The sequence below is a fragment of the Podarcis melisellensis genome (assembly GCF_964234715.1).
Source record: "Podarcis melisellensis genome assembly, chromosome: 9".
NCBI classification, from domain to species: Eukaryota; Metazoa; Chordata; class Lepidosauria; order Squamata; family Lacertidae; genus Podarcis; species Podarcis melisellensis.
The window spans coordinates 2,956,127-2,983,802 of NC_138541.1; the positions used below are offsets into that span (position 1 = coordinate 2,956,127).

The 27,676-nt window shown below is 41.8% G+C and overlaps 2 protein-coding genes across 12 annotated transcripts in view; both read right to left on the reverse strand.

Moving 5' to 3' along the window:
• Window positions 1-21,791, reverse strand: part of LOC309377675 (uncharacterized protein) — a 36,070-nt gene extending 14,279 nt beyond the window's left edge. The window contains exons 1-2 of the mRNA XM_081925288.1: window positions 21,742-21,791; window positions 152-298 (exon numbers count right to left, since the gene is read on the reverse strand). Of these exons, the coding sequence (XP_081781414.1) occupies window positions 152-269 (118 nt within the window). The 5' untranslated portion in view covers window positions 270-298; window positions 21,742-21,791. The remainder of the gene's footprint in view (window positions 1-151; window positions 299-21,741) is intronic.
• The window catches only part of LOC309377677 (C-type lectin domain family 4 member G-like), a 69,740-nt gene continuing 48,411 nt past the window's right edge, over window positions 6,348-27,676 (reverse strand). For 8 of the 11 annotated variants that reach the window (XM_081925296.1, XM_081925299.1, XM_081925298.1 and 5 more), the window contains exons 6-9: window positions 13,309-13,428; window positions 9,898-10,055; window positions 8,729-8,838; window positions 6,348-6,719 (exon numbers count right to left, since the gene is read on the reverse strand). In XM_081925296.1, coding sequence (XP_081781422.1) covers window positions 6,569-6,719; window positions 8,729-8,838; window positions 9,898-10,055; window positions 13,309-13,428 — 539 coding nt within the window. In that variant the 3' untranslated portion in view covers window positions 6,348-6,568. Of the gene's footprint in view, window positions 6,720-8,728; window positions 8,839-9,897; window positions 10,056-13,308; window positions 13,429-15,192; window positions 15,292-16,494; window positions 16,606-17,301; window positions 17,444-20,242; window positions 20,369-21,656; window positions 21,752-27,676 lie in introns of those variants that run through there. The other 3 variants (XM_081925291.1, XM_081925292.1, XM_081925300.1) reach the window with 3 other exon arrangements.

Consider the following 27,676-nt stretch of genomic DNA (forward strand, 5'->3'; position numbering starts at 1 on the left):
AAACCAAATAAATAAATTTTTAAAAACCCCAAAAAGACTTTGGAGACCACAAGTTGGACCTGGAAAAGAAGCAGACGGAAGCTGTGCATTTCTTGCGCATTCCTCTACTTTATGAGAAACCTCATCCCATATGAATGTGCTGTATACAGACCATCAGTTATAGTTGCAGGTTGTTCTGCCTCTGCTGGGGCTTCTGCTGGTGCTGTACGCTTTGTGGATTTTTTGGGCTTTGTGGGCTTCGCAGACTTCGCGGGTGCTGGCTTCTCCATCCTCTCAGTTTTGTCTGTGAAGCAACAATCTAGAATCAGATAAAAACAAATGGAGAATAAGTCTATGAGCACATTAGGTAGAAAGCGGCCTCTATCAGTATTAGACTATCCTTTCCCATAAAGGAATTGTTGAGTCCAACATAATTGAATTGTCTCTCTCTTTTCTTTTTGCTGGATCAATCTCAGTTTTAAACCAAAAGAATGTTCCACCTGGATTCCAAGGCATTTTAATTTTTTTAAAAAGTAATATAGCACATTCTCATTTTGCATCCTATTCCTCTCTAAACTCCTGGACATCTAGTTTACAGGGCTCCAGTAAGATGTTCACCATTTAATAGATAGTGTGGGATCTATTAGGGAAGTTTTTATTTTTGGTGTTTTATTTTGTTTATTTTGTTTTTAATCTCCTGGCAGCCACCCAGAAAGTTGCTGGGGAAGCCCAGCCAGATGGGCGGGGTACAAATAGTAAATTGTTATCATTATCATTATCATTTGAGATCTTCAGATGTTCCTGGGTGCCAATTCCCTCCATCACAGGCATCATGGTCAATGGTTGGGGATGACAGAAGTTGTAGACCAATAACATGCTCCCCATCCTTGATGTAAGGTGTATGCATTTAATTATATAACTACCTCCTGATCATCAGAAAAGATGGAGTACTAGATCTGGTCTCAGTCGGATGCCTATAAATCCAACTGAATCTAGCAAGACTTTGGAGACCATGAGTTGGACCTGGAAAAGAATGTGGTGCTCCTGTTTTGCAATGTAGCTGGAGCTTTAATATAAGGAACATGGCTGTTGGAGAAGAAGTGAAAGGAACTTCATGGCTTAGCCAGCTATCAAACACTTGACTACATAGGGGAAGGAAGGAGGAAGCAGTTGTCTGGAACAAGGAAAGTAACCTTATTTTGACCGAACCACAGAGATAAAGAATGCAAATGAAGGCTATCATGATCACGTGTGTTGACTCCCAGGCCGGGAGGATGAGAATGGAATTAACATCATGAATTACATCTGTTGTCAGCTTGGCATGAGACCTACACTCTGGACTATATAAGGGCCAGCAGCTGAAGGGGAGAGGGAGATCTTGATACATTGTTCTATACTCCATGCCGGAATGTGAAGAGAATGACCACCTGCCAGTCTGAAGTGTCCCAGATAAGCCTTCCAGATCTCCATTGGCTGGGGAGACACAAAGAACTGAACCTATGCTATCTGTAATATCATTATTGTTGCCTAAGACATTCTGCTTATTGGTTATATTGCTAGCTTTATAGTTTATTCCAGTCACTGTTGGCTTTATATTAGACTCTATTCTACGTTGCTGATCAATTTTTTTGCTAATGTTTACCAATTAATTGACGTTTTCCCTACCTAAGAGTCTCCGTCCAGTACGAAAACGTCATGAAAATGTTTTACAGATGGTACATTACACCGGTAAAATTATCAAAAATGTATAAGACGTGTAACAAATGTTGGAAATGTAAAGAAAAAGAAGGTACGTTTTATCATACGTGGTGGGAATGTAAGAAAGTGAAGGGCTTCTGGGAGATGATCTATAACAAAATGAAAAAGATGTTAAAATATACATTTATGGATGATTGTCAGAGAAGCCGAAGGAAGTCTAAAAAGAATCAAATTTGTGAAAATTTGTGAAAATTTGACAGAATTGTATATTTGTGTTGGAAAATAATAAAAAATATTTATATATAAAAAAGAGTCTCCGTCCAGTGGAATGCAAAGGACCTCTTGTTTGCCTGGTGGTTGCTATTGGCCAAACAGCCAGTAAAACAGTAATACAACTGGTAATACAGCACCTGTACACAGCCCTCGAATGTTCCACCACTCTGTTTCATTGGATGACCCTGTGTTCTAGTATTTAAAAGAGAAAGACCACCTGTAGTTTATAAGCGCTCCCTATCATTTTCCCTCTTGGTGACCTTTCGGTCCTGCAAAAATCAAAGCTTGTAAGTAAAGTGTTCCACCCCTCAGACCTCTTTCTGTTTGGATACCTTGGTGTTGTCATGAAACAATCTTTTCTCTAATTTCTTCCTAAGGGTTTTTCATCCTCCCACTGGCTAAGAACCACCTCCCTTGTGATGTCAGGCATTCCAGAACTCTTCCCCTTTAGGCTATACCATTTCCTGATTGGCTGCTCATTTTATCCAATCAGCATTCCACATAAAGCATAAACCCAGCCAAATGTTGGTTTCAGAGTTGATATCCTACTCCCCCCCCCCAGTTATTAGTTTTATTTTTTATTTAGGCCAGGTACATACTTTACCTTTACTTTTTATATCCCCCAAAAGAATCCTTACTCCTCATAAACTCTGCTAGTAATATTGGAAAGCTTCCTGTCTCAACACTTGTACCAGGAAACATGGCAAAGCGCTTTAGTGTAAATCTTCATTTGAAAAGTTAAAGCACAAAGACAAGGAACAGAAGCAGTCAAATTTCAATATGTTTGGTCTATATTTATTGAATGTATCATCATCAATACATACATGCCACCAGTACTATTTTTCCACATTCAAAAGGTACTGCAACCTACCATGAACACCTCCCTTGCTCTCTTACAATGGTGTCCACCTGTGAGGTGTCAGAACTGAGTTCCAGTGAGTTCCAGATGCAAAAAAGCCCTGCATGCAACTGACCTTCAACCAATGGCAACTCATCGAGAACTGTATTTGGAAAGAAAGCTAGATCTGCACAAACTCTGAATTGGACTCTGATAAGCTTCATATGCTAGAAACCCCTCATAACTACGTACACTTGTTTCTTTTGTTGTTTGTTGTGTTTTTTGTTTGAGCCTCTTGGGCTTGCTGATCAGAAGGTCAGTGGCTTGAACCCCTGTGATGGGGTGAGCTCCCATTGCTCTGTCCTAGCTCCTGCCAATCTAGCAGTTCAAAATCATGCCAGTGCAAATAGATAAATAGGTTCCGCTGTGGCTGGAAGGTAAATGGTGTTTCCGTGTGCTCTGGCACTCGTCACGGTCCTCCGTATGCCATTCATGCTGGCATACTACAAAAGAAGACATCCTGTATCAGGAAGTTTTTAACACTTGACTTTTATTATATTTTTATATTCTGCTGGAAGGCACCCATAGGCATTTTTTTTTAAGCCTCCCATTGATATGATTGTAGAATCGGTGTGTTGGAAGAAGGGAATTTTTTTTGGATCAAGAGGATCCCAAGTCTCAGTGATAGATAGATATAGATGATATAGATAGATAAGAGAGAGATAGATAGATAGATAGATGATAGATAGATAGATGATAGATAGGTGATAGATAGATAGATAGATAGATAGATAGATAGATAGATGATAGAGATAGAGATAGAGATAGAGATAGAGATAGAGATAGAGATAGATAGATAGATGATAGATAGATATAGATAGATAGATGATAGATAGATAGATAGATAGGTAGATAGATGATAGAGATAGATAGATAGATAGATAGATAGATAGATAGATAGATAGATAGATAGATAGATATAGAGATACAGATAGAGATAGAGATTTAGCTTGTTCTATCTCACCATCCCCTGACCTGTTCCTTTATATCCCTTTTACCTCAAAGGAAGGACAGCGGCTAAAGTTCCTGCAGATGCAACAAGGTGTTCATGGAGAGGAAAGTCCACAAAAACCTATGGCTGTTGGATAACCTCACAAGGACCATAAAATTAGGCACTTGGCTGGGCACTGTGAGAACAGAATGCTGAACTAGATAGGCCTTTGGCTTGATCCAGCAGGGTTCTAATGGCAAAGAACAGAGTCTGTTGTGTAGACAAGTGTACTGTGTTGTTGAAGGCAAACTTGGCGAGTGCCAATTTCTCCACCCAGTCATCTTGCTGTTAATTCATATAGCAGCATAGGTACTGTTGTAAGGTGGCATTCATTCTCTCTGGCTCTCCGTTTCTCTGTGGGTGCCTAGCCGATGAAAGACATACTTCTACCTTCAGTAGTTGCATCAGTTTCCTCCAGAACTGGGAGGTAAATTGCGTTCCCCTATCCGATATGATCCTTTGCAGCAACCCATGCAGCTCGTACACATGCTCTACAAAGAGTTGCACCGTCCCCTGCATCAGTGGCAGTTTCTTGGAGGGCATGAAGTGCCCCATCTTAGAGAACACTACCCATATGACTGTCTGTTTCCGTGACTCTGGTAGGCAGGCGATAAAGTCCATCGATATTGCTTCCCATGGCCCTTGGGAGGATGGGAAGTGGTTGAAGCAACCCTGCTGGTGATTCCCAGGGCCTCTTGATTCACTGGCAAACTTCTCACGCCTTGACATATTCCTTGATTTCTTCCTGCATTCTTGGCCACCAAAATTCCTGGCATATGTTAAATAACGTCAAAATAAAATATTCTATGCAAGTTTTCTTAGGAATATAATCCTTTGGTATTTAGTCATAAGCAGTCATAAGCAGGAAAGCAAGAAAAAAGACATCTTCTTACACTTGTAGAATATTCCCATTCAGAGTAAAATCATCTGCAGTTGGGATGGAGTTCTGTTTCTACCTTGCATCAGATCGCCAGATCAATCCAAATGAGTTCAAAGAATTTCTTCAGCTTTGTAGTTTTTTTGGAAAAGTAAACACTGTCAGCTGGAACTTTAGGCTTTTCTTTGCTGGGTTGAGTTGGAGCACTTACTCAGCGACTCAATCTCCCCCCCCCCCGCTCCTTTCAAAGCAACTCAGGAGAGAGAGAGAGCGCTCACGTTTCAGAGCCTAAAGAGATCTCTTTAGGTTTTTTAGGGGTGCACATAGCCTTAGTACTTCCCCTAACCCCTCGCGAAGACCGAGCCTGTTGCAACAATCAAGCTTGCACTCCAACTGCCATTCCTATGGCACCCAGAAGTCCAGACCCATGGTTTCAAATTACAAGAAAGGAGATTCCAACTAAACATCCTTCTGACACTAGGAGCGGTTCAACAGTGGAACAGTCTCCCTCAGGAGGTTGTGGACTCCTTTAATGGAGCTTTTAAAGCAGAAGTTAGATGGCAATCTGTCATGGAGGCTTCAGTTTGAGATTCCTGCATTGCAGCGGGTTGGACTAGATGTCCCTGTGAGTCCCATCCAACTCTACAATCCCATGATTCAGTGATTCTAACCCTCAAGCATGTGGTAAAGACACAAGACAGGATGGAATCCACCCAGAAGTTCTGAAAGCCGGCTTCAGTTCTTCCCTCATGAAACACCCCCACGACTTTCTCTTTCAGAGTTAGGAACAAGGATACATGGCACAAGTATCATATATACCACAAAGGTGCTATCCTTTTGTCAATAAATGATTAAAATATCAGTTCTCCTTGGTTGGATATGCAGGACAGATTGAAGCAACCACAACCACTTCCAGCCATCAGTCATGCAAGACGTGGCAGGAGAGGTCCCTGGCTTGGCTCCTGGGATGCTAGTCCTCAGCATAGACCAAGCTATTTACACCTTGTAAAGGTGTGATTCTGAACAGCAGAATCTAATTGGTTACTTAACTCAGTTGAAGGACACTTTGCATAGGAGCCACCTACTAGGGGTAGAGGACCCAATAAAATATTTTAGGGGGCCCCCTCCCCCAAGTTCATGGGCATTGCCATTCAAATGTTGTGAGTGCACTGTCTTGTGATCGATTATGCAGGGGGGAGCTTACCTGCTCCACCCCCAATATTTTATTCAAGTTGGCACCCCTGCCATATGAACGCCATGAAAAGAGCAGCACATGCTGCCAGTGCTGTGCCCACACTGGTGTAGGCCCCAGTCTTGCCCCCTGCCAAGTTCTGAAGAAATCGAGAGCAGTTCACTGTGTTTGTTGCCCAATGTTAACTCTACATGAGAATAAGGGCATCAGAATTTCCCAGTGATGAAGCCAAAGTTGTATTTGTGATTAGTCTGGTAGAATGAGACACCAGGAGCTGGGTGGCCCCCATGCTCATTGCCTGGCATGCAGGGTTGTCCTTATGTACTTTGTAAGGTAGTGGCGATGGAGATCAGAAGGGGCAATGGGGCATCAAACACACAGAGTAAGGAGAGAGATATTGGTATGCATTGCAAATAAATACATTAAACAGAAAACAGAATATGATTGGACCCTTCCATTCTCTATTTTTGTAGCCATCTACATCTGAGCTTTCGGAAGAAGGTCTTTTCAAGGTGTTTTTGAGGGCTGATGCCAGAGAGTCCCATAATCTAGATGGCAGAGTGTTGATTGTGCATTAAAACAGCAGGGTGGGACGATCTCTTGGTTTTGCTTTTGTGTAGTGATCATGAGATCCAGTTTCATTCATCTTAAAGTGTCTTCTTAGAGCCAAGCATCATCAGGCACCTTCTTACAAATATATGGTATTTGTAGATGACATTCTAATGCTATCCAGCAACCTTTGTAGCAATCAAAGGTAGCTGCAGCGCAGTCGTGGTGCCTTTCAATATTTGGCTCATAGAAATTCCAGTACCTGAAAAGAAAAGAAAGAGCAGCACTGATCAATCAAGATTGGAGGTCTATTTCCTCACCTGCTCCCCGTGCCTTCTACCATTAAAAATATGCTTAGTTATTTCTGTCTTAACATCCATCCCGTTTATCGTCACTTCTGATAAGTGTCAGTATATGGAAACATCACCGCTGCAGACAGACAGATTGCTGACATCACGTGATGTGCCTATCTGTGGGAAAGAAGAATTTCCCAGGACGTTCACAGGCTGGATAAGTCTTTGTGAAGAGTGTAACTTGAAACCTTCTGTGTGTGCATGTTCAGGAAGTTTGTCAGACTTGCTAGAAGAACTGAACTGAAAGGACGTGTTTTTCTCTAGTGCTGTAATGTCAGAAATAAACATCATGTAAATAGATTTCTGACTTATTTTCTTTCCCCTGCGGAAGCAGGAAAGAGGGGTTGTGCATTTTACCCACGCTTGGGAAAATGTCGCCTATCAAAATCTCCCTGGTCTGTCCGAGATATCAGCCAGAGGAGGTTACTGGTAAGCAAGCTCCGAGGACAGTGAGAGGGGCCAGCCTCTATGGAGGGGGCTTGTAAACTAACAATAAGGCCTTACATTCTTCAGTGTCCATTTTATATTCAATCAAGTTGAACTACACAGTACACAAAAATGTTGTAAATGTATTGTATAACTCATTTTTAGCTCTCCATGAATCTATTGATACTAGTAACAATGGTGAAATGGGTCCTTTTTACTTCCATGAGATGTTTGGGTTGCATCCAGAGGCAGAAAAAGTTGAATGGGGTGGGTGCAGCTTGCCCTGGGTGCCATCCCTGAGGGGGTGTGGCATTGCTGCGCTGCCCCCAACACTCGTCACAGGCTGCACCTGCAAGGAGGCTCACAGCAGCCGGTGCCCCCCCCCGAGACATGCGCCCAGTCCCCTGGGACACTCGCCCCGCCCCCAGGTACACACCACTCCAGATGCCGGAGCACCTAGCTCCACCTCTGGTTGGATCTGACCTTTGATAAAGTCTAAGTTCACATACAGAAGTGGTTCCCAATTGGCTTTTGGCTTGGCTTTTGAAAAACAAGGGGTCTGCAGTAGTTAGCTAACTGGGAACCGCTGGCATACAGCATTTAAGTTCCCAGCTAGTATTATACAACCCCACTGTCCGTTTGTAAAGTTTACTCAATACCTTTGTCAAAAAGGATTCGTGGTTGGTATCGGGTGCATCAACAGAGATGAATGTCATTGGATTTTGTTGCAGGAGACCTTGCAAAATTGAAAGCAGCCCTCTGTTAATGCAGCCTTGGTAATAAATGCCAGTCCAGTTCTCTGTTCTACTACCAAGCTGTGGATGAGTGAGATCTTACTCTGACCTTGTACATCCATCCACACAAGCTGAAAAGAGTTGTTAGATACTTAAAGGGAACCATGAACTGTCTTAAACTGCCAGCTGACAGCAAAAACTATTAGGAATCTGTCAAGGATTCTTCAGTTGTGATTCCTGCTTTGCAGGAGGTTGGACTAGATGACCCTTGGTGTCTCATCCAACTCTAAATTTCTGTGTGTCTATGATTCTATCCAAGAGAGTGACATGAACTACCCTCTCTTACACACTTACTTCATCTGCTGCTATCATTTTAGGTTAGAGATTGCTGGTTATTCAGATTGCTTAGCAGATAACTGTAGAAATACTTTCCTAAAGACAGTGTTGCTCAGCTTTAGGTCCCTGCAAGTCCTATTGAAGCTGAGCTAATCACCACAAACCATTTAAAAGGATGCCTTCATCCTCTTCCAAATCACCACATTCACTAGGTTAGATAAGCCTTTCTGCCTTTCCAATCTAGTGAGAAGCAGCAGTCACTCACCTGGACAATTACATGGAGGGGTATATATGTAGATCTTTGGTAGTAGAGAAAATTGCATGGCAAAATATATTTGGAGAGGGAAAGTATCAATTATGTAAACAGAATCTGCAAGTTTTTGTAATTAATGCCATTAACATATGTTACTTCAAAAACTTACTCTGCTTCAGGTAGCCTCCCTGACACCCATTTCCAGTTCCCTTCCTTGTCTTTAAAGAGTCCAATCCAAAAAAACTTTCTACGATCTTTTACTTGCTGGTCTATAAAAAACTATGGTGGGGGTGGAGAGAAAGAAAAAACGGAAAATCTTCAGTAGGGATGAGGAGCAAGGCACTTCTCTCAAAGCCTTTCTTGACAATGTCCCTTTCTCGGGGAGACAATAACCCTTTACAGACATTCAATTGGCATAAAACAAAAACATTTCAAAAGGAGGAGGTGTCACCATTGAAGATCCAATCCACATTGTCTTGGAAAGCAGTGGTCAAAATAATATACACTATTCCATGTATGGTTGCATCAAGCACCAAGAATAATTGTGTGCTGAGGATATGATATTGTCCCCCTGATCCAAATTATGATGATGATGGGTGATGATCATTGGAATCAAGGAAGAATCCCAATTAGGAAATATTGCAATGAAGGGTAACTTCACCTGCCCTCACCGAGACTGTTTACATATGTGTTCCAGTCATGACACAGAGTTAAAATTCCCAGATACTATAAATGACTGTGCCATAAAACAGTTCATCTTGGAACCATCTAGCGGGACAGTGACCTGTGTAGCAAATACTCCATTTTCTGTATCTATGCTTGTTTGTTGGTTCCAGAGACACTGCAATCAATCTGGTTGTGGTATGATTGATGGGGTCTCACCCATGTCTGTGCCCTGCAGCACCCCAGTAGCTCCTCTACCCGGGCTAAGGGGCTGGGAGAAGGATATACCTTGCAAGCTCCTATGATACTCTCATGCCAAAGGGTTAGGGTGGTGAGGGAAACCTTTTTTCTAAGCACTCAATACATCTCAAAGAGCAGAGGAAGAATCTACAGGAAATCCAAGGGATAGATTCCCCTCAAGTATCTACTCCTCCTACTGCTCCTCCTCCTCCAAGACCTCCTTCATGACTGCCAGTTTCAGGCTATTCAAGTTCAGCGGCTTTAACAAACCTCATTGAGTCCCAGATGGTAGCAGCTGCTCCCTGCCCCACCCACCCCTTGGCTTGACTGATGGAGTTGCTGCCTTGGTTGCATGCAGGTGGTTAGGACCTTCTTAAATGGATAGTGATGATAAGAACCCTTTGACTCAAGGAGATACTCGGCTTTGATGCTCACCTGTTCTTCTTCTGTATCTGTATCTGCAGAAACAAGCTGGGCACCTTCCCTCTCACACTTGTCCTTGGAATCCACCCATGAGCGTAGCTCAGGAGAAAACAGATAGAACGAACTTGAAAATATAATCCAACCATCTTTCAAGTTTCTAGTGAGGATGTCTTTGAGTCAAGCCAGAGGAAGAAGAGAAAAAGAAAACAAGATAGGAAATTTAAGGGGAGACACCTTGTACGTCTGTGCAGATTTCAATTATTTTTGTTAAGTTCATTTCTGTCACCACATGATAACATATATTCATCTAGGAAGCTCAGAAATCTTGAAACAAGAAAAACATTAACTCTTCAACCCATGTTGATGCCCTGGGTGGGCATAGGTGGAACAGGGAGCACAGAAGAACCTCACCTACTTGTTTCCACCTGGATACTTAGGGCAGAATCAGGGCAGACTTGAAGGTTGGGAAGGGGGAGTAGTTGTGGTTCATCAAAATTCTCTTTCTCTTTCCAGGCCCTCTGTTGAGTTGTGGAGGGGAGAGGGGAATCTAGAATGTAGGTTCCTGGCATAGGGCAACTGGGACAGATGAGGGATTCTGCTGGTTTACCACCCACTTTGCTGCCAAGCAGTCTCCCTGCCTGAGCTGACAGGATGAATCCAGTGGGCTTCGAAATGGCTCTGGGGGATATTCCAGCTAATATGACAGGTGCTCCTGCTGAGCTTTGGCCAAGCTCTACAACAACTACAACAACAACAACAACAACAACAACAACAACAACAACAACAACAACAACATAATACTTTATCTATATTCTCTTATTTATGTTTCCCCAAGCCACTCTGGGTGGCTTCCAACAAATTAAATCACAATTGTACACAATTGTATATAAATCATAAAATAATTCGTTGGATCGGTCAGGAAAACCTCTTGCACTCTGGCCCCTGCCCCTTGTGGCTGATACAAACTAGCAGCGAGGGGAGAGCTTTTTTAAAGTCACTGTCATCTTGATTCCTGAGTCTGCCAGTCACTTTTGCCTTTTCAGGATAGTCCAGCATAGTTTGTGATTCTTCCTTGCTCGGAATTGTTGCTTCTTTCCATCTCTGGGCTAGTAGCATCCTTGCAGCAGTTGTCGCATACATAAACAGTCCTTTCTGGTCTTTTGGAATATCAGAACCTGTGATTCCTAACAGATTCCTAACAGAAATGCTTCTGGTTTTCTAACAAATGTAACTTTAAACATTTTTTTCAATTCATTATTTATTAATTCCCAGAAAGACTTTGTTATCTTGCATGACCACCACATATGATAAAAGCTACCCTCCTTCTCTTTACATTTCCAACAAATTTTAGAGGTTGTTCTATCCATTTTGGATAACTTAGTAGGAGTTAGATACCACCAATACATCATTTTCATTTAATTTTCTTACAGCGTACAACATGCTGTGAATTTCAAATCTGTTTTCCATAGCCTCTCCCAATCTGCTATTTGTATGTTATGTCCTAAGTCCTTTGCCCAGTTTATCATAACCGATTTAACCTGTTCATCCTTTGTATGCCATTCTAGGAGCAGGTTATACATTTTGGAAAGATGTTTTAGTACTATTTTCCAAAAGTTCTTTTTGGAATCTTGATATCTCATGACTAAAAGCTCTCTTTGTGTCTATCTTGAAGATACCATTCAACTGAAAATTCTGTAGGCAATCTGTTGCTAGTTCTCTTATCTCTTATTTTTTTAAAAAAAATAACCGATTTTCTACTTCAGTTAATAGTATCTATACCTCTTATGTTCACTTTTCTCAAAGATATTGCTTCCAAAGGGAAAATCCACCAGGGGTCCCACCCCCTCAAATAGAGATTTTTATACTTTTTCCTATATGCTGAAAATCAATTTTCTTATCATATGATTCTGAAATGCTTTATGTACCTTTGCTTTTTCGTACCATATGTAAGCATGCCATCCAAATCTATTATCTAGAATAGATAATAACTCTACATCTAGAATGTCTGCACTTTTCAGCGTGATCCAGCATCCTGGAGCCAGCAGAAACAGGATGCTTCGTAATAGAATTTCAGATCCGGCAAGGAGAAATTACCTCTCTTTCTTGCATCTGTTAGTAATTTATATTTTATCCTTGGTTTCTTCCCCTGCCAGATAAACCTGGAAATGTCCTTTTGCCATTGCTCAAAGCATCCAACACTGCCTATTACCGGGACTGATTGAAATAAGAACAACATTCTTGGCAGTATATAAATTAATATTCTTAGCTGTTAACAAAACTCCTAGATATTTTCCTTTTTTTATGTATAACAAAATCTGTTTTCTGTTGTAAATATTTTTTTCCCCTTCCTCTACCATGTTTTTAGCAACGAGCTTCACCACTCCCAGAAGGTGAGGCACTGCCCTCTCCCCTTTATGGCTAGGTGTGTTGACCGGGATGTGGTTTTGTGCCTAAGAGGGAGGGGTGTTATGTATCCAGTGGTCTGTGTTTGCCTGAGCTTGAGTCTGCACTAAGGATTGCGAACCCCTGGGTTCTGATTAGATACATGATATCTAATCACAGGGCATTTCAGGATTTGGGCTATTGCCATTGCCCCTTAAACTCTCATTTATGATTCTCAGCTTGGGAGTTTAGGCAGACAAGCACAATGAGAGTAGGAGTGGCCTAGGCCTTCAGAAATGTCTGTAAGCATTTGCTTTGCCCCTGTTGTCCAGTTCCATTAGTTCAATAAAGGTTCTTGCTGTTATCACTGGGTCTTGCTTGGTGGGAACCCACCTAAAATTCATTACCTATTTAGGAAGTGTTTCCAGTGAAGGAGAGCCCACCTTAGAGACCTGTGCAGATAAATGGAGGACCCTATTGTGACCTAGCTTTGTGGTCTGGGTACTTGCTGTGGCACCAGAACAGGCCCGCGGGTAGAGAGAGGGTTGCTATGGTCCACAAGTATTTAAACCCATATGTCAATGGGCCAATTCACTATGTGAGGGGGCTTGAGGGCTCCTTTCTGATGATGGGTTGTGAAACAGGAGAAAGATTTTGCTGTTGCACCAACCACCCCACTGCTCAGCAGTCTCTCTGACCAAGTTGGTGGAAGTTGCCTCGGAAGTGCTATTCAAGAATCTCTCTCCCATGGGTGAATATAATAAAGGACAGGTCTTTTAGCTGACTTGTTTTGATTGTCTCTGCTACAGCAAAAATGATGAAGTCTTTTCTTTCCTCACCATAGAAGCTAAATCATTTCAGCAGATCAGGATAGCTGAACCGAATATCTCTGATGTTTCCCTAGGTTGGCTGGGTGCAAAGAAAGGCAGCACTCTGCTCTGGCTCTAAGAGTATTCAGCTAGAGGAGGGGCATTCAACTGGCGCAGACTCAGTGCAGGTTCTCACTGTGCTACAATTCTTCAGCATCATAGGGTAGCTTACCAATTTCCTTTTGCAGTTGATCATTTCTGTTTTCAAGATACCGCACTTTCTCTGATAAGTTTTGAGCTGCAGCGAGTATTTGGAAGTCTAAAGGTTTGAAACAGTTTAAGGCAGGAGTATCTGAAATAACAATCTGCGAATATTAAGAAACCATTTTCAAACATTTTCAAACAATCTAGCCTGAAACAAGAAGCAGAGCTCCAGGATGGGGTTCTTATGAATATGAGGGCAGACTTGATTCTCCGTGGCTGAGATCACCAATGAAAAGCCTCAGAAGAATCCTGCAGCTGGATCAGACCAAACAGCCATGCAATCCACCAGTGGCGTAGGGTGGGGGTGCAGGGGGGCTGGCCGCACCGGGCGCAACATCTGGGGGGGCGCGCTCACCGCCTCCGGAGTCGTCGAAGAGCCTCGGGCGCAGGCTGTAGCAGAGCCCCATGTCTTGCGGAACCGACGAGCTGTGCGCGTGTCCGGGCTGAAGGCGTCCGGCAGGCAGCGGCTCTCAGCACTCGCCACGGTCCCCGCACGTCAGGGCCGCGGAGGGCGCGCCAGGCAGCCCCTCCTCGCAGCCCCGCCGCCACCACCGCTGCTGCAGCTGCTGGGCCATGTTGCATTTTCCTTGCCTCTCTGCCCTCCTCCTCCGGGCAAGCAGCGTTGTTTCAGCGCCAGCGCCAGCGGAAACTCGCCTCAGATCACCTGACACGGACCCGCCGCCGTGGCTACCTTACCATAAATACCCCAGCCCAGGCAGCAGCAAGAAGAAGCTGGCAGCGGCGGCAGGTTAGGGGGCGCAAATTACTTGCCTTGCCCTGGGTTAGGGGGCGCAAATTACTTGCCTTGCCCTGGGTTAGGGGGCGCAAATTACTTGCCTTGCCCTGGGTTAGGGGGCGCAAATTACTTGCCTTGCCCTGGGTTAGGGGGCGCAAATTACTAGCCTTGCCCCGGGTGCTGACAACCCACGCTACGCCGCTGCAATCCACTCTCCTAATCACTGCTCCTGAGGGCTCCAGACCTGCCACTCACCTCCTGGCCTAGGGCAGGGTCTGATATGCTGTCTAAAGGACGGCTGCCTCTGCTGCTGCTGGGCAGAGAGGACTCCGTTTTGTTTTTTTCTTTAAACTGCTGTTATTTTTTACCTATGTCATTTTAAACTGTGATATGAATGCTATATTCATAGTTTTAGACTTTGATTTATGTGGAAATTGTTTCCCATTTGGTTGTGTATTTTTATGTGGTTTATTTGTTTATGACTATTTTAATTATGTAAATCTTGTTATGCTGTAGGCACTGAGCATTATGCTGCTTGAGAATTGTTTTTTAACTGTGGAAAGGCGGCATACAGATAAGATGATGATATTGAAAGTGACTCATGAAGTATCTCTTATGTTCCCCTCCTATGTCCTCCTTTTCTGTTGGGAATCACAAAGTTACAAACCAATTTCCCACTGAGTCACACAGTAAAGCCAAATATACAAAGAATACTTTGCAGTTTTCAATTATGCTTTGTCAGATATAAAAAATACAGGAACCCAAAGTTTTTCCCCACCCTGCAGAGCAGCTTTCGTGATGGCATGCAGGGAGAAGGGGGAGGGGGCAAAGTTCCCTTGTGCTAGTGCTAAAAGCTTGCAGTAGCACAAATCTTGCACTAGCACAAACATTGTGAATTACAGTTTGATGGGGAAGGACAGCATTTCTAGTGGGGAGATGTGAGAATCACAACCATGTGCTTTTCTTCCTGCTGAGCAATGGGAAAAAAGTGATGAGTTTCACTGAATATATGTATTGCTCACAAAATACGAATCCCAAATTGAACTACAGGAATTGCAGTCTCTATAAATTAAACATGTTCTAGCAAAAGTCAGGATGTGGAAATAAAATGCTTACCATCCTTCTCCAGATAGAATGGTTCAATTCCAACAACAAAGTTCCGAATCATATTCATTGCCTCCTGAATCTCCCCTCTCTTTTTCATTTCCTTCTGGTCTAAGGAGGAGGTAGGTAGAAAAAAAAATGAAGAAATTGTGTTCTAGCTCACTAGTCTGATGAGCTAGGGGAGGGGATATTTGGTTCCAAACTGCTTTTAATACTTTTTATATTTTCTGCTCCCAGCCCTTATATTGGTTTCCTATGCCTTGATTGTGGCTGCCCTGGTGCTCTGAAGTCCTGTTCAGGCGGCTGTTGCTACTTTCATCAGATGGTTGGCCTTCCTTTGAGAGCTTTAGATTTTTGGTTGTCTAGATGCACCTGTCCTCTTTGTCCTACACACTTCCATTTGCCAAGCTGCCTCATGCCCTGCCGTATGCTTAAATAATAATAATAATAATAAATTTTATTTATATCCCGCCCTCCCCAGCCGAAGCTGGGCTCAGGGCGGCTAACAACAATCAAAATAATTCAACATTCTAAAAACATTCATTATAAAATTAATTAAAATCAAATTAATGGCAACCATCAAGCAAACTTCTGTGCAGGTTGCCAGAGGAGGGGGTCAGAATATGTAAATTCTTGGATCATTTGGTTTCCTCCCCCCTGAGCTTTGCTTATTTTGGAGTGCCCTTTAAAAATGAATTAGTTATGAAAATAGGCAATTTCTTCATGTATCCAGTGCTATTTTTCTAGAAAAAGAGGCACTGGAACTCAGCATGAAGGCCTCCCTTCTTCTCTTAGACTGGCAACGGAGCCCACCGGAGAGGGGCTGGAACTGATGAATTCCGGCTGAAAAAGGCCCTGCATATATCTCGATATTTAGGTAGGCTCTGGACCCACCCACTTTGGCCATGGCCTTATCCTCTGCAGCCTGTTTTCCCCAACACTTTCCTTCAGGGGACTGGAGCCCTGGCAGAGGGCAGGGTGGTGAGGACCATTAATGGGGGCTCTCCTCCAGCAAATGAGGATTAGTTGGGAAAGGAGCAGAGAATGGCAACTGGGAAAGGGAATTGTCCAGGGTGTCCCAGAGACTTGTGTTAGCCTGTGCTTCTGTTCGAAGTGCTGGAACTCACTTATTCAGGGAGAACAAAACAGTGTCATTGCTCTCACTGGGTGACAGCTGTAACTCCCTCCGTGAAATCAAAGAGGGATGAAAGGGATAAATGGAAGGTGGATCCTGCCATCTCTTTTTGGAAATGCTATTGGCATTGAAGGAAAGCCCGTGACATTAGTTGCAAAGTATGCTAATTATGTACTTACATAGAAGGAAAATCAGAAGTGTCATGGAAGTGAGGATGAAAATCTCAAGTATGACAAATCTTTCACCCGTTGGAGATGTGATGAAAGCAACCACGTTCTGAAAACCAGATGCTTGAAGAAAGAAAATTCTGCTTTAACCATCAGGAGCCAACATACCATTCCCAGCCCAGGAAAAGGGGTTCCATATGCTGTGGCAGCCATCAGCCAGAGACAGTCAATTATTCAGGGGGTGGGCACTTGGGAGCATAAGTAGGTGGAGGAAGCAAAGCGAGATGGCTTGCTGCTTGAGGGAACTTTTCTGACCAATGTCTGGATCAGAAAACAATAGTGCCTGATACTAAATGACTTTCTGCTCCCCAAACAAATGACAAGATGCTCCCTCTGTACATAAAACGCCACATACAGAAGTTGAGCTGGACTGGCCATTGGCTCTTATTTCGATGCTGCTGATGGGACAGCAGAGTAACTGAGGAGGTGCAGCGCAGCTTGAGTGGTCTACATATCTCTGCCCACCACAGCACCTGCTACCTGAGTCAACTGCCTCATTCTGCCTAATGGTAGAGCCATTCTGGACTCCATACAGTAAAGGAACACAACAGCCAGCAGCAAAGAGTGGGCTGAATCCTGGGGTTTCTATGGGGCTTCGTGGATCTCTGGCACCCAAAGAGCTGTGTGTGCTACTCTTTGCACTCCTCCCAAGCACAACATGACTGGTTCCACTCCCTGCCTGTCTCTCCATCAACTTCCCTTTCCCATGCATTCCTCTACTTTATGAGAGACCTCGTCCAATATGACTGTGATACAGACCACCAGTTTCATTTGCTGTTGCTGCTGCTGAATCCTTTCTGGATGCTTCATTATTTATGGACTTTGCTCTCTTTGCAGGTCTTGGCTTTTCCATCCTCTTAGTTTTGTCTGTGAAACAGCAAGCCATTTTAACATGGAGAATAAGACTATGAACACATTGGTTGGAGTATAAGTCTCTCGTCAAGCATGAAAGTTCACAGAATTCACTTTTGTTGTCCTGCACTTAATCTCCCTATTACAGAAACATAATTTTTAAAGTAGATGCACATCTACAAATTTCAAGGATTTCATTGGAATAAAGTTGAAATGGTCAAAAACATCAGGCCAAAAATATGACTCAATGAGGCATTTCCAACATTACACTTTGGCGTCTATCAGTATTAGAACATCCATGACTAATAACAGGACCCACAAAGGGGAGGAGGGAAGTCTTTTTATATTTTGATCCATTCTTATGTCTTGGTTAAGTATCTCCAGCACTCTTTTCCTATTCATAATAGTGCTGCATATGTGATTGTAAAAATTTAATTTGAAAAACTAAATAAATTTATAACTACCACCACTTTGGAGACCATGAGTTGGACCTGGAAAAGAATCAGACGGAAGCTGTGCTTTTCCGGTGCATTCCTCTACTTTATGAGAAACCTCAGCCCATATGATTGTGCTGTATGCAGACGATCTCGTCTCAATGGTTGAGAACCCAATAGAAAGTATTGAGATTATATGAGATTATACTGGGGGAAAAGTTAAATTTTGGTCAAGTATCTGGATTTAAGCTTAATAAAGACAAAACAAAGATAATGGTTAAGAGTATGGGAAATCAGGAGAAAACAAATAGTAAGAAAATTTGGCTTCGAAATAGTAATAAAACGTTTATTTGAGAATAGAGATCACAATGAAAAACATAAACCTGTTTGAGGATAATTATAAAAAAATCTGGACTGAAGTAAAAAGAGATATGGAAATTTGGTCAAAATTGCAATTAACACTATGGGGTAGAATATCAGTAATAAAAATGAATAGCCTACCAAAACTACTATTTCTGTTTTAAATGATTCCCATAATAGGCAAACTATAATGTTTCAACATATGGAAATCAGACTTGATGAAATTTATATGGCAGGGCAAAAAGCCATGCAACAAATACAAACTGTTAACAGATAAGAAAGAGGTGGGTTTGGGCTCCCTGATTTGAGAATTTATTACGAAGCTGCAGGTTTGTGTTGGATCAGAGAATGGATCATGCTAGAAAACACTGATGTTTTGGACCTGGAGGGATGGAATAATAGATTTGGCTGGAATGCCTATTTAGCTTATCACAAAGTAGCTGTACACAAATAATTTTTAAACCATGTAATTAGAAGGTCATTATCTAAAGTCTGGGAAAGACATTGAAGACTGTTAGAGCCCAAAACACCATGGTGAATATCACCATTAGAAGTACTATCTGTTAAAAAGAAAAATATGGAAGGCAAATGGGCCACATATCAGCAATTAGTAAAAGAAGATCAAGGCCAATTAAAATTAAAACCATATGAAAAACTTAGTCAATATTGTAATACATGGCTACAATATTACCAAATTGATCACCTATTCAAGCAGGATAAGAACACTGGATTTGGCAAAGAAGAATCAAAATTACAAACAGAGTTATTAAAAAATCCCAAAGGGATATTATCTAAAATATACAACCAGTTATTAGAATGGAAATTAAAAGATGAAGAGGTGAAGGAAGTTATGATTAAGTGGGCCAGAGATATAGGCCACATGATTCGATTAGACCAAAGGGAGAAATTTCAAATTTACAGTTGGCTTCACAATCAGAGAAAATATAATGAAAATGATATACCAATGGTATTTAACCCTGGCCCAATTGGTGAAAATTTATAAATCAAAATCTAATTTGTGCTGGAGGTGTAAAACAGAGATAGGAACAATGCATCATATGTGGTGGGAATGTGTATATATTAAACACACTTGGAGCGACATCCAAGAGGAACTTAAAAAATGCTTAAAATATCATGTAACAAAAAGCCAGAGGCATTCCTCTTGGGAATTCTATCGACTGACATTCCTGCTGCTAGGAAAAAAGTTTTCTAGAATGATTATAGCAAAAAATTGGTAGGGAGAAAAAACTCCCTCAATAAAAGAATTGCAAATAAGATTTTGTGAAAACATGGGATCAGCAAGACTTACAGCAGTAGTGAGAGGCCAATCAGATAAAAAATTGATAGAGGAGTGGACTTGCATGAAGGAATACATGAATAAACATTGTTCTGGTACAAATATATCAATATGCAATGAATGAAATTTATAGAGTAAAAAATTAAGAAAAAATGGGTATAAGATGAGATAGCCAAGAATAATATTGATAACGCATCGAAAAGAAGGAAAAAAACAAAACAAAGGAAGACACACATGGGTGGAGGGAAGTCAAGATATATGCTTTTATATTTAGTTATTTTATGTAATTTGATATTTCTTTGGATTAACGTATGTTTAATTGTTTTCTTTCATAGGAATTAAGGAGTTGTGTGTGTGTATATATATGTGTGTGTGTGTATGATAAGTTTGTTTTGGGTTTTTGGGGTTTCTGAGTATTGTATTTATCAATAAAAGTTAATTAAAAAAGAAATAAATGTAAAAGATTTGCATTATTATAAAAGATGCAGGAGGAAATGAGCAACAATAGGACCCACAAAGGGGAGGGGAGAAGTCCAGGAGATTCTCTGGAATCTTGTTTTTATATTGTATGTTCATATATGATTGTAAAATTTTAATTTGAAAAACCAAATAAATAAATTAAAAACAAACAAACCCAAAAAGACTATGGAGACCACAAGTTGGACCTGGAAAAGAAGCAGACGGAAGCTGTGCATTGCTTGCGCACTCCTCTACTTTATGAGAAACCTCATCCCATATGATTGTGCTGTATACACACCATCAGTTATGGTTGCAGGTTGTTCTGCCTTTGCTGGTGCTGCACGGTTTGTGGGTTTTGGGGGTTTTGCAGGTTTGGCGTGTGCTGGCTTCCCCATTCTCTCAGTTTTGTCTGTGAAGCAACAATCTAGAATCAGATAAAAACAAATGGAGAATAAGACTATGAGCACATTAGGTAGAAAGCAACTTCTATCAGTATTAGACCATCCTTTCCCGTAAATACATTGTTGTGTCCAATATAACTGAAACGTCTCTCTCTTTTCCTTTCGTTGGATCAATCTCAGTTTTAAACCAAAAGAGATGTTCCACATGGATTCCAAGGCATTTTAAAAAATGGTTTAAGTAATATAGCACATTCTCATTTTGCATCCTATTCCTCTCTAAACTCCTGGACATCTAGTTTACAGGGCTCCAGTAAGATGTTCACCATTTAATAGATAGTGTGGGATCTATTAGGGAATTTTTTTAATGTGTGGTGTTTTATTTTGTTTTGAATCTGTTGGAAGCTGCCAGGGTATAAGTAAAAAATGCTATTATTATTATTATTATTATTATTATTATTATTATTATTATTATTATTATCTTTGAGGTCTTCAGATGTTCCTGGGTGCCAATTCCCCCCATCACAGGCATCATGGTCAATGGTTGGGGATGTCAGGAGAGGTAGACCAATAACATCCTCCCCATTCTTGATGGAAGGTATATACATTTAATTATATAACTGCCTCCTGATCATCAGAAAAGATGGAGTACTAGATCTGGTCTCAGTTGGATGCCTATAAATCCAACTGAATCTAGCAAGACTTTGGAGACCATGAGTTGGACCTGGAAAAGAAGTAGAGGGGAAGCTGTTACACAGGCTCTCCAAGTGTGCCATTTTGTTTTCTTTTTGCAATGACCCAGCCTGACATCTGATGCTGTGGCTAAAAGAAAGAAAGAAGGTGGCTATTGTTTAATCCGTTTTCAAAGCCATCTGAACTAGCAGCCCTTGATATACTAGTAAATGGGTTTTCCGAAGCCTTATATTTTCTGGATCATGATCATGATCTGGATTGACAAACTGGGCCCATGAATCAGAGTAGGGCACCTTTATTGCCAGGGAATAAAACAGAATGTGGTCTCCTGGTTTGCAATGTAGCTGGAGCTTTAATATAAGGAATCTGGCTGTTTGAGAAGTGAAAGGAACTTCATGTCAATTCTCTGTCCAGTGGAATCCAAAGAACCTGTTGCTTGTCTGGTGGTTGCTATTGGCCAAACAGCCAGTAGGGGACGCTGGCAAGACAGAACCTGTGCACATCCTTATAATGTACCACCACCCAGTTTCATTGGATGACCCTGAGGTCTAGTACTGTATTTAAAAGCGAAAAACCATCTGTAGTTTATAAAAACTCCTTATCATTTAGCCTCTTAGTGACCTTTCGGCCTTGTAATGAGTCCCTGCAATTATCATAGCTTGTAAGGAAAGTGTTCTACCCATCAGACCTCTTTCTGTTTGGATACCTTGGTGTTGCCATGGAACAATCTTTTCTCTAATTTCATCCTCCCACTGGCTAAGAACCACCCCCTTGTGATGTCAGGCATTCCAAAACTCCTCCCATTTATGCTATACCATTTCCTGATTGGCTGCTGATTATATCCAATCAGCATGCAACATAAAGCATAAATACAGGAAAATGTTGATTTCAGATTTGATATACTACTTCTTTTTTTCAAAAGTTATTAGTTTTATTTTTTATTTAGGCCTGGTACATATCCCTTCAAAGCATATCCCTTTGAAGAATCCTTACTCCTTTACACTAGTCTAGTAATATTGGAAAGTTTCATATCTCAGCACTTGTACCAGGCAATATGGCAAAGTGCATTAGTGTAAATCTTCATTTGCGAAGTTAAAGCACAAAGAAAAGGAACAGAAGCAGTCAAATTTCAATATGTTCAGTATACGTTTACTGAATGTACCATCATCAAATCATACATGCCACCAGTTTTATTTTTCCAGAAAAAAGGGTAGTGTTCCATGCAGGGCCATCTTTACCTGGGGGTGAAAGGGTGCGGGGCCCCAGGCGCCCACTGCTTGAAGCCGCCTAAGCTCTTAACTATATACCTGATATGAAATAATAAATAATTTTGATCAAGCTAGGAAAACAAAATTCATATATACCTAGGTATTACCGAAATACTCCCCGTAACCCCCTCGTGAAGATCAAGCCTGTTGGAACGATCAGGCTCATGCTCCATCTGCCATTCCCATGGTACCTGGAAGTCCAGACCCATGGTTACAAGTTACAAGGAAGAAGATTCCAACTAAACCTCTTTCTGACACTAAGAGCAGTTCAACAGTGAAACAGTTTCCCTACACTGGTGTGGACCCCAGTCTTGCCCCCATCAATTTCTGAAGAAATCAAGAGCAGCTCAATGTGTTTGTTGCCCAATGTTAACTCTATATGAGAGTAAGGGTGCCTGAATTTCCAAAGTTGTATTTGTGATTAGTCTGCTAGAAGGGGACACCAAAGGTTAGGTGACCCCCATGCTCATTGCCTGGCATGCAGGGTTGTCCTTATGTGCCTTCTAAGGTAGGGGCGATGGAAATCAGAAGGGGCAATGGGGCATCAAACACACAGAGTAAGGAAACAAATATTGGTATGCATTGCAAATAAATACATTAAACAGAAAACAGGCTATGATTGGACTCTTCCATTTTTTATTTTTGTAGCCATCTATGTCTGATCTTGCAGAATAAGGTATTTTCAAGATGACTGTGAGGGTGATGCCAGAGAGTCCCATAATCTGGCAGAGTGTTGATTGTGCATTAAAACAGCAGGGTGGGGTGATCTCTTGGTTTTGCTTTTGTGTAGTGATCATGAGATCCAGTTTCGTTCATCTTAAAGTGTCTTCTTAGAGCCAAACATCATCTGGCACCTTCTTACAAATATAAGGCATTTGTAGATGACATTCTAATGCCATCCAGCAACCGCCAATGCAATCAAAGGACATTGCATTGCAGTCATGGTTCAATTCATCATGTGGCGAATAGAAATTCCAGTACCTGAAAAGAAAAGAAACAGCAGCACTGAGCAATCAAGATTGGATGTTTACTTCCTCACCCACTTCCTGTGCCTTCTACCATTAAAAAAATGTTCATCTCTTTCTCTCTTAACATCTACCCACAATTGTGATGGATTTTTCTCTCCATATTTTAGAATTCTAACCATGTAAAAGAAGGAGAAGGAGAAGAACTGTGGGTCAAGACTGTCTTTCTTCTTCTTATATGAAATAATTTCTCATAGGAAACTACAAAAATAAAAATAAAAATAAAAATAATGAGGTCTCCCTTTGGAAGGCTCTGTTACACACAAGAACTTGCATTCAATTTATTTAACAATTTTGGGCAGTATCCAATGCAATACTTCTGCTATTGCCAGGATTTCCATTTCTGCAACAGAACTGGCCCTCCTTCCTTCCCATATGCACCCACATCCCCCTCAGATCTGCTCTGTATTGTTGTGGGTGTTGGAGAGAGGGTTTTGAAAGAGAGATCCTTACTCTCTCATAGCAGAGTTAGCACAGTAGTGATTTTTCTGAGCATATTAAAACCTTGTTAGATTTGCATCCGCCTTCATGCATCTCATCTCCATCACCCACCCCATGCATGAGGATACACTACATTACACAGAAACAAAAATAGCTAAATCTACAGCTGAAATACAAAATATAATCTATAACCACAAAGCCATTATGGAGTTGATTGATTGATTGAAATGATATGATATCTCTCACATATATCTTATCTAAATCTTACATGCTGGTCCTATGTTTAATCAATTATCCATAGTTGATAAAAATATCACGCTAGCCCCCACTTATTGTCACTTCTAGTAAAGCCTTGCATTCTCCAGTGTCCATTGTATACTGAATCAAGTCCCACTACACAGATCTAAAATTCTGTTGTAAATGTATTCTATAAGTCCCTCATTTTTAGCTCTCCAAGAACCTTTTAAATTGTTGTTAATAATAATGGTTTAATAGGTTTTTTAAAAAAACTCCCATGACATGTTTGGGTTGGATCTGACCTTTGATCAAGTCTAAGATCACATATAGCATTGGTTCCCAATTGGTGGACTCCATGACGCCATTCACATAACAAAAACTGCTGCAGAGATATCAAAATGTTCAAAGGTAGGGTGGCCCATGGTTTGGCTTTTGAAAAACAAGGGGTCTGCAGTACTTAGCTAACTGGGAACCACTGGCATACAGGGTTTAAGTTCCCAGCAAGTATTATACAAGCCCACTGCCCCTTTGTAAAGTTTATGTCAGTGTTTGAAAAAGAAAAGGTTCTGACTTCCTTTGACTCCTTCACCTGGTCCTCAGACCCTTGTTGGCACAAAAGAGTATCTTTGCAGAATTCTGCTTTTATTCTTAAAAAAAGTCTTCTCCAACAACGACCGAAATCTTTTATACACACCAAACTCAGCCAACTTTCTACCATCCAACCAATCCACACCACATACAATCAATGACCACTCCATATGTATAGGCATATGTAGGTGAAAAGTTGCATGAGTCATGCAGGCTTTGCCGATTCATTGTAGGCTTCTGACTCATGCCGACTCAGCTCCTTTTGTATTAAAGAAACAGCGGCAAATTTTAGGCCATGACAGTTTACTCAATACATTTGCCAAAAAGGATTAGTGGTTGGTATTGGGCGCATCAATGGAGATGAATGTCATTGGATTTTGTTCCAGGAGAACTTGCAAAATTTAAAGCAGCCCTCTGTTAATCCAGTCTTGGTAATACATACCAGACCAGTTCACTGTTCTAATACTAAGCTGTGGATGTGTGGGAATTTACTCTGACCTTGTACATCCATCAACACAGCTTGAAAAGAATTGTTAGATACTTAAAGGAAACCATGAATAATAATAATAATAATAATAATAATAATAATAATAATAATAATAATAATAATAATTTATTATTTATACCCCACCCATCTGGCTGAGTTTCCCCAGCCACTCTGGGCGGCTCCCAATCAGTGTTAAAAACAATACAGCATTACATATTAAAAACTTCCCTGAACAGGGCTGCCTTAAGATGTCTTCTGAATGTCAGGTAATTCTTTATCTCTTTGACATCTGATGGGAGGGCGTTCCACAGGGCGGGTGCCACTACCGAGAAGGCCCTCTGTCTGGTTCCCTGTAGCCTCACTTCTCGCAATGAGGGAACTGCCAGAAGGCCCTCATCGCTAGATCTCAGTGTCCGGGCTGAACGATGGGGGTGGAGACGCTCCTTCAGGTATACTGGACCGAGGCCGTTTAGGGCTTTAAAGGTCAGCACCAACACTTTGAATCGTGCTCGGAAACGTACTGGGAGCCAATGCAGATCTCTCAGAACCGGTGTTATGTGGTCCCGGCGGCCACTCCCAGTCACCAGTCTAGCTGCCACATTCTGGATTAATTGCAGTTTCCGGGTCACCTTCAAAGGTAGCCCCACGTAGAGCGCGTTGCAGTAGTCCAAGCGTGAGATAACTAGAGCATGCACCACTCTGGCGAGACAGTCCGCGGGGAGGTAGGGTCTTAGCCTGCGTACCAGGTGGAGCTGGTAGACAGCTGCCCTGGACACAGAGTTAACCTGCGCCTCCATGGACAGCTGTGAGTCCAAAATGACTCCCAGGCTGCGCACCTGGTCCTTCAGGGGCACAGTTACCCCATTCAGGACCAGGGAGTCCTCCACACCAGCCTGCCTCCTGTCCCCCAAAAACAGTACTTCTGTCTTGTCAGGATTCAACCTCAATCTATTAGCCACCATCCAACCTCCAACCGCCTCCAGGCACTCACACAGGACCTTCACTGCCTTCACTGGTTCTGATTTAAAGGAGAGGTAGAGCTGGGTGTCATCTGCATACTGATGAACACCCAGTCCAAACCCCCCTGATGATCTCTCCCAGCGGCTTCATATAGATATTAAAAAGCATGGGAGAGAGGACAGAACCCTGAGGCACTCCACAAGTGAGCTCCCAGCCCCTCTAGACGGTCCAGAAGGATGTTATGGTCGATGGTGTCAAAGGCCGCTCAGAGATCCAGCAGAACTAGGAAACAGCTCTCACCTTTGTCCCTAGCCTGCTGGAGATCATCAACCAGCGCGACCAAGGCAGTTTCAGTCCCATGGTGAGGCCTGAATCCCGATTGGAAGGGATCCAAATGGTCCGTTTCCTCCAGGCGTGCTTGGAGTTGAACTGTCTTAAACTGCCAGCTGACAGCAAAAACTATTAGGAATCTGCCAGGGCTTCTTCAGTTGTGATTCCAGCTTTGCAGGGGTTGGAATAGATGACCATTGGTGTCTCATCCAACTCTAAATTTCTATGTGTCTATGATTATATACAAGAGAGTGAGATTCATCTACCCTATCTTACACACTTACTTCATCTGCTCTTATTATTTTAGGTTTGAGATTGCTGGTTATTCAGATTGTCTAGCAGATAACTGTAGAAATACTTTCCTAAAGAGAGGGTAGCTCAGCTTTAAGATTTTGTTAGTCCTTTTGAAGCTGAGCTAATCAGCACAAGCTATTTATAAGGATGCCTTCAGCCTCTTCCGAATCACCGCTTTCATTAGGTTAGAGAAGCAGAAAGAGTAGCCTTCCTGCATCTCCAAACTAGTGAGAAGCAGCAGTCACTCACCTGGACAGTGATGTGGAGGAGTACATATGTAGGTCTTTGGTAGTAGAGAAAATTACATGACAAAATATATTTGGAGAGGGAAAGGATCAATTATGTAAACAGAATCTGCAAGTTTTGGGAATTTATGCCAATAACAAATGTTGCTTCAAAAACTTACTGGAATTCAGGTAGTTTCCCTGATAGCCATTTCCAAACCTCTTCCTTGTCTTTAAAGAGTCCAGTCCAAAAAAACTTTCTACGAATTTTTACTTGATTTATAAAAAGCTAGAGTAGGAGTGGAGAGAAAGAAAAAAACAGAAAATCATCCCTATGAATGAGGAGCATCCCCAGACAATGTCCCTTTCTCTGGGAGACTATAGTCCTTTGCAGACATTGAACAGGCACAAAACAAACACATTTCAAAAGGAGCAGGTGTCACCACTGAAGGTCCAATCCATATTTTTGAGGGGAAGCAGTGATCAAAATTATACATAATATCCCAAGTATGGTATATGCACTATTGTCCCCCTGATCCAAATTATGGTGATGATGATGGAATCAATGAAGTATCCCAAAGAGGAAATATTGTAGTGAAGGGGAACTTCACCTGCCCTCACCGAGACTGGCTACATATGTGTTTCAGTCATGACACAGAGTTAAAATTTCCAGATACTATAAATGACTTTGCCATAGAACAGTTGGACATTGACCTGTATAGCAAATACTTCAATTTCTGTATCCATGCTTGATGGTTGGTTCCAGAGCTACTGGAATCAGTCTGGT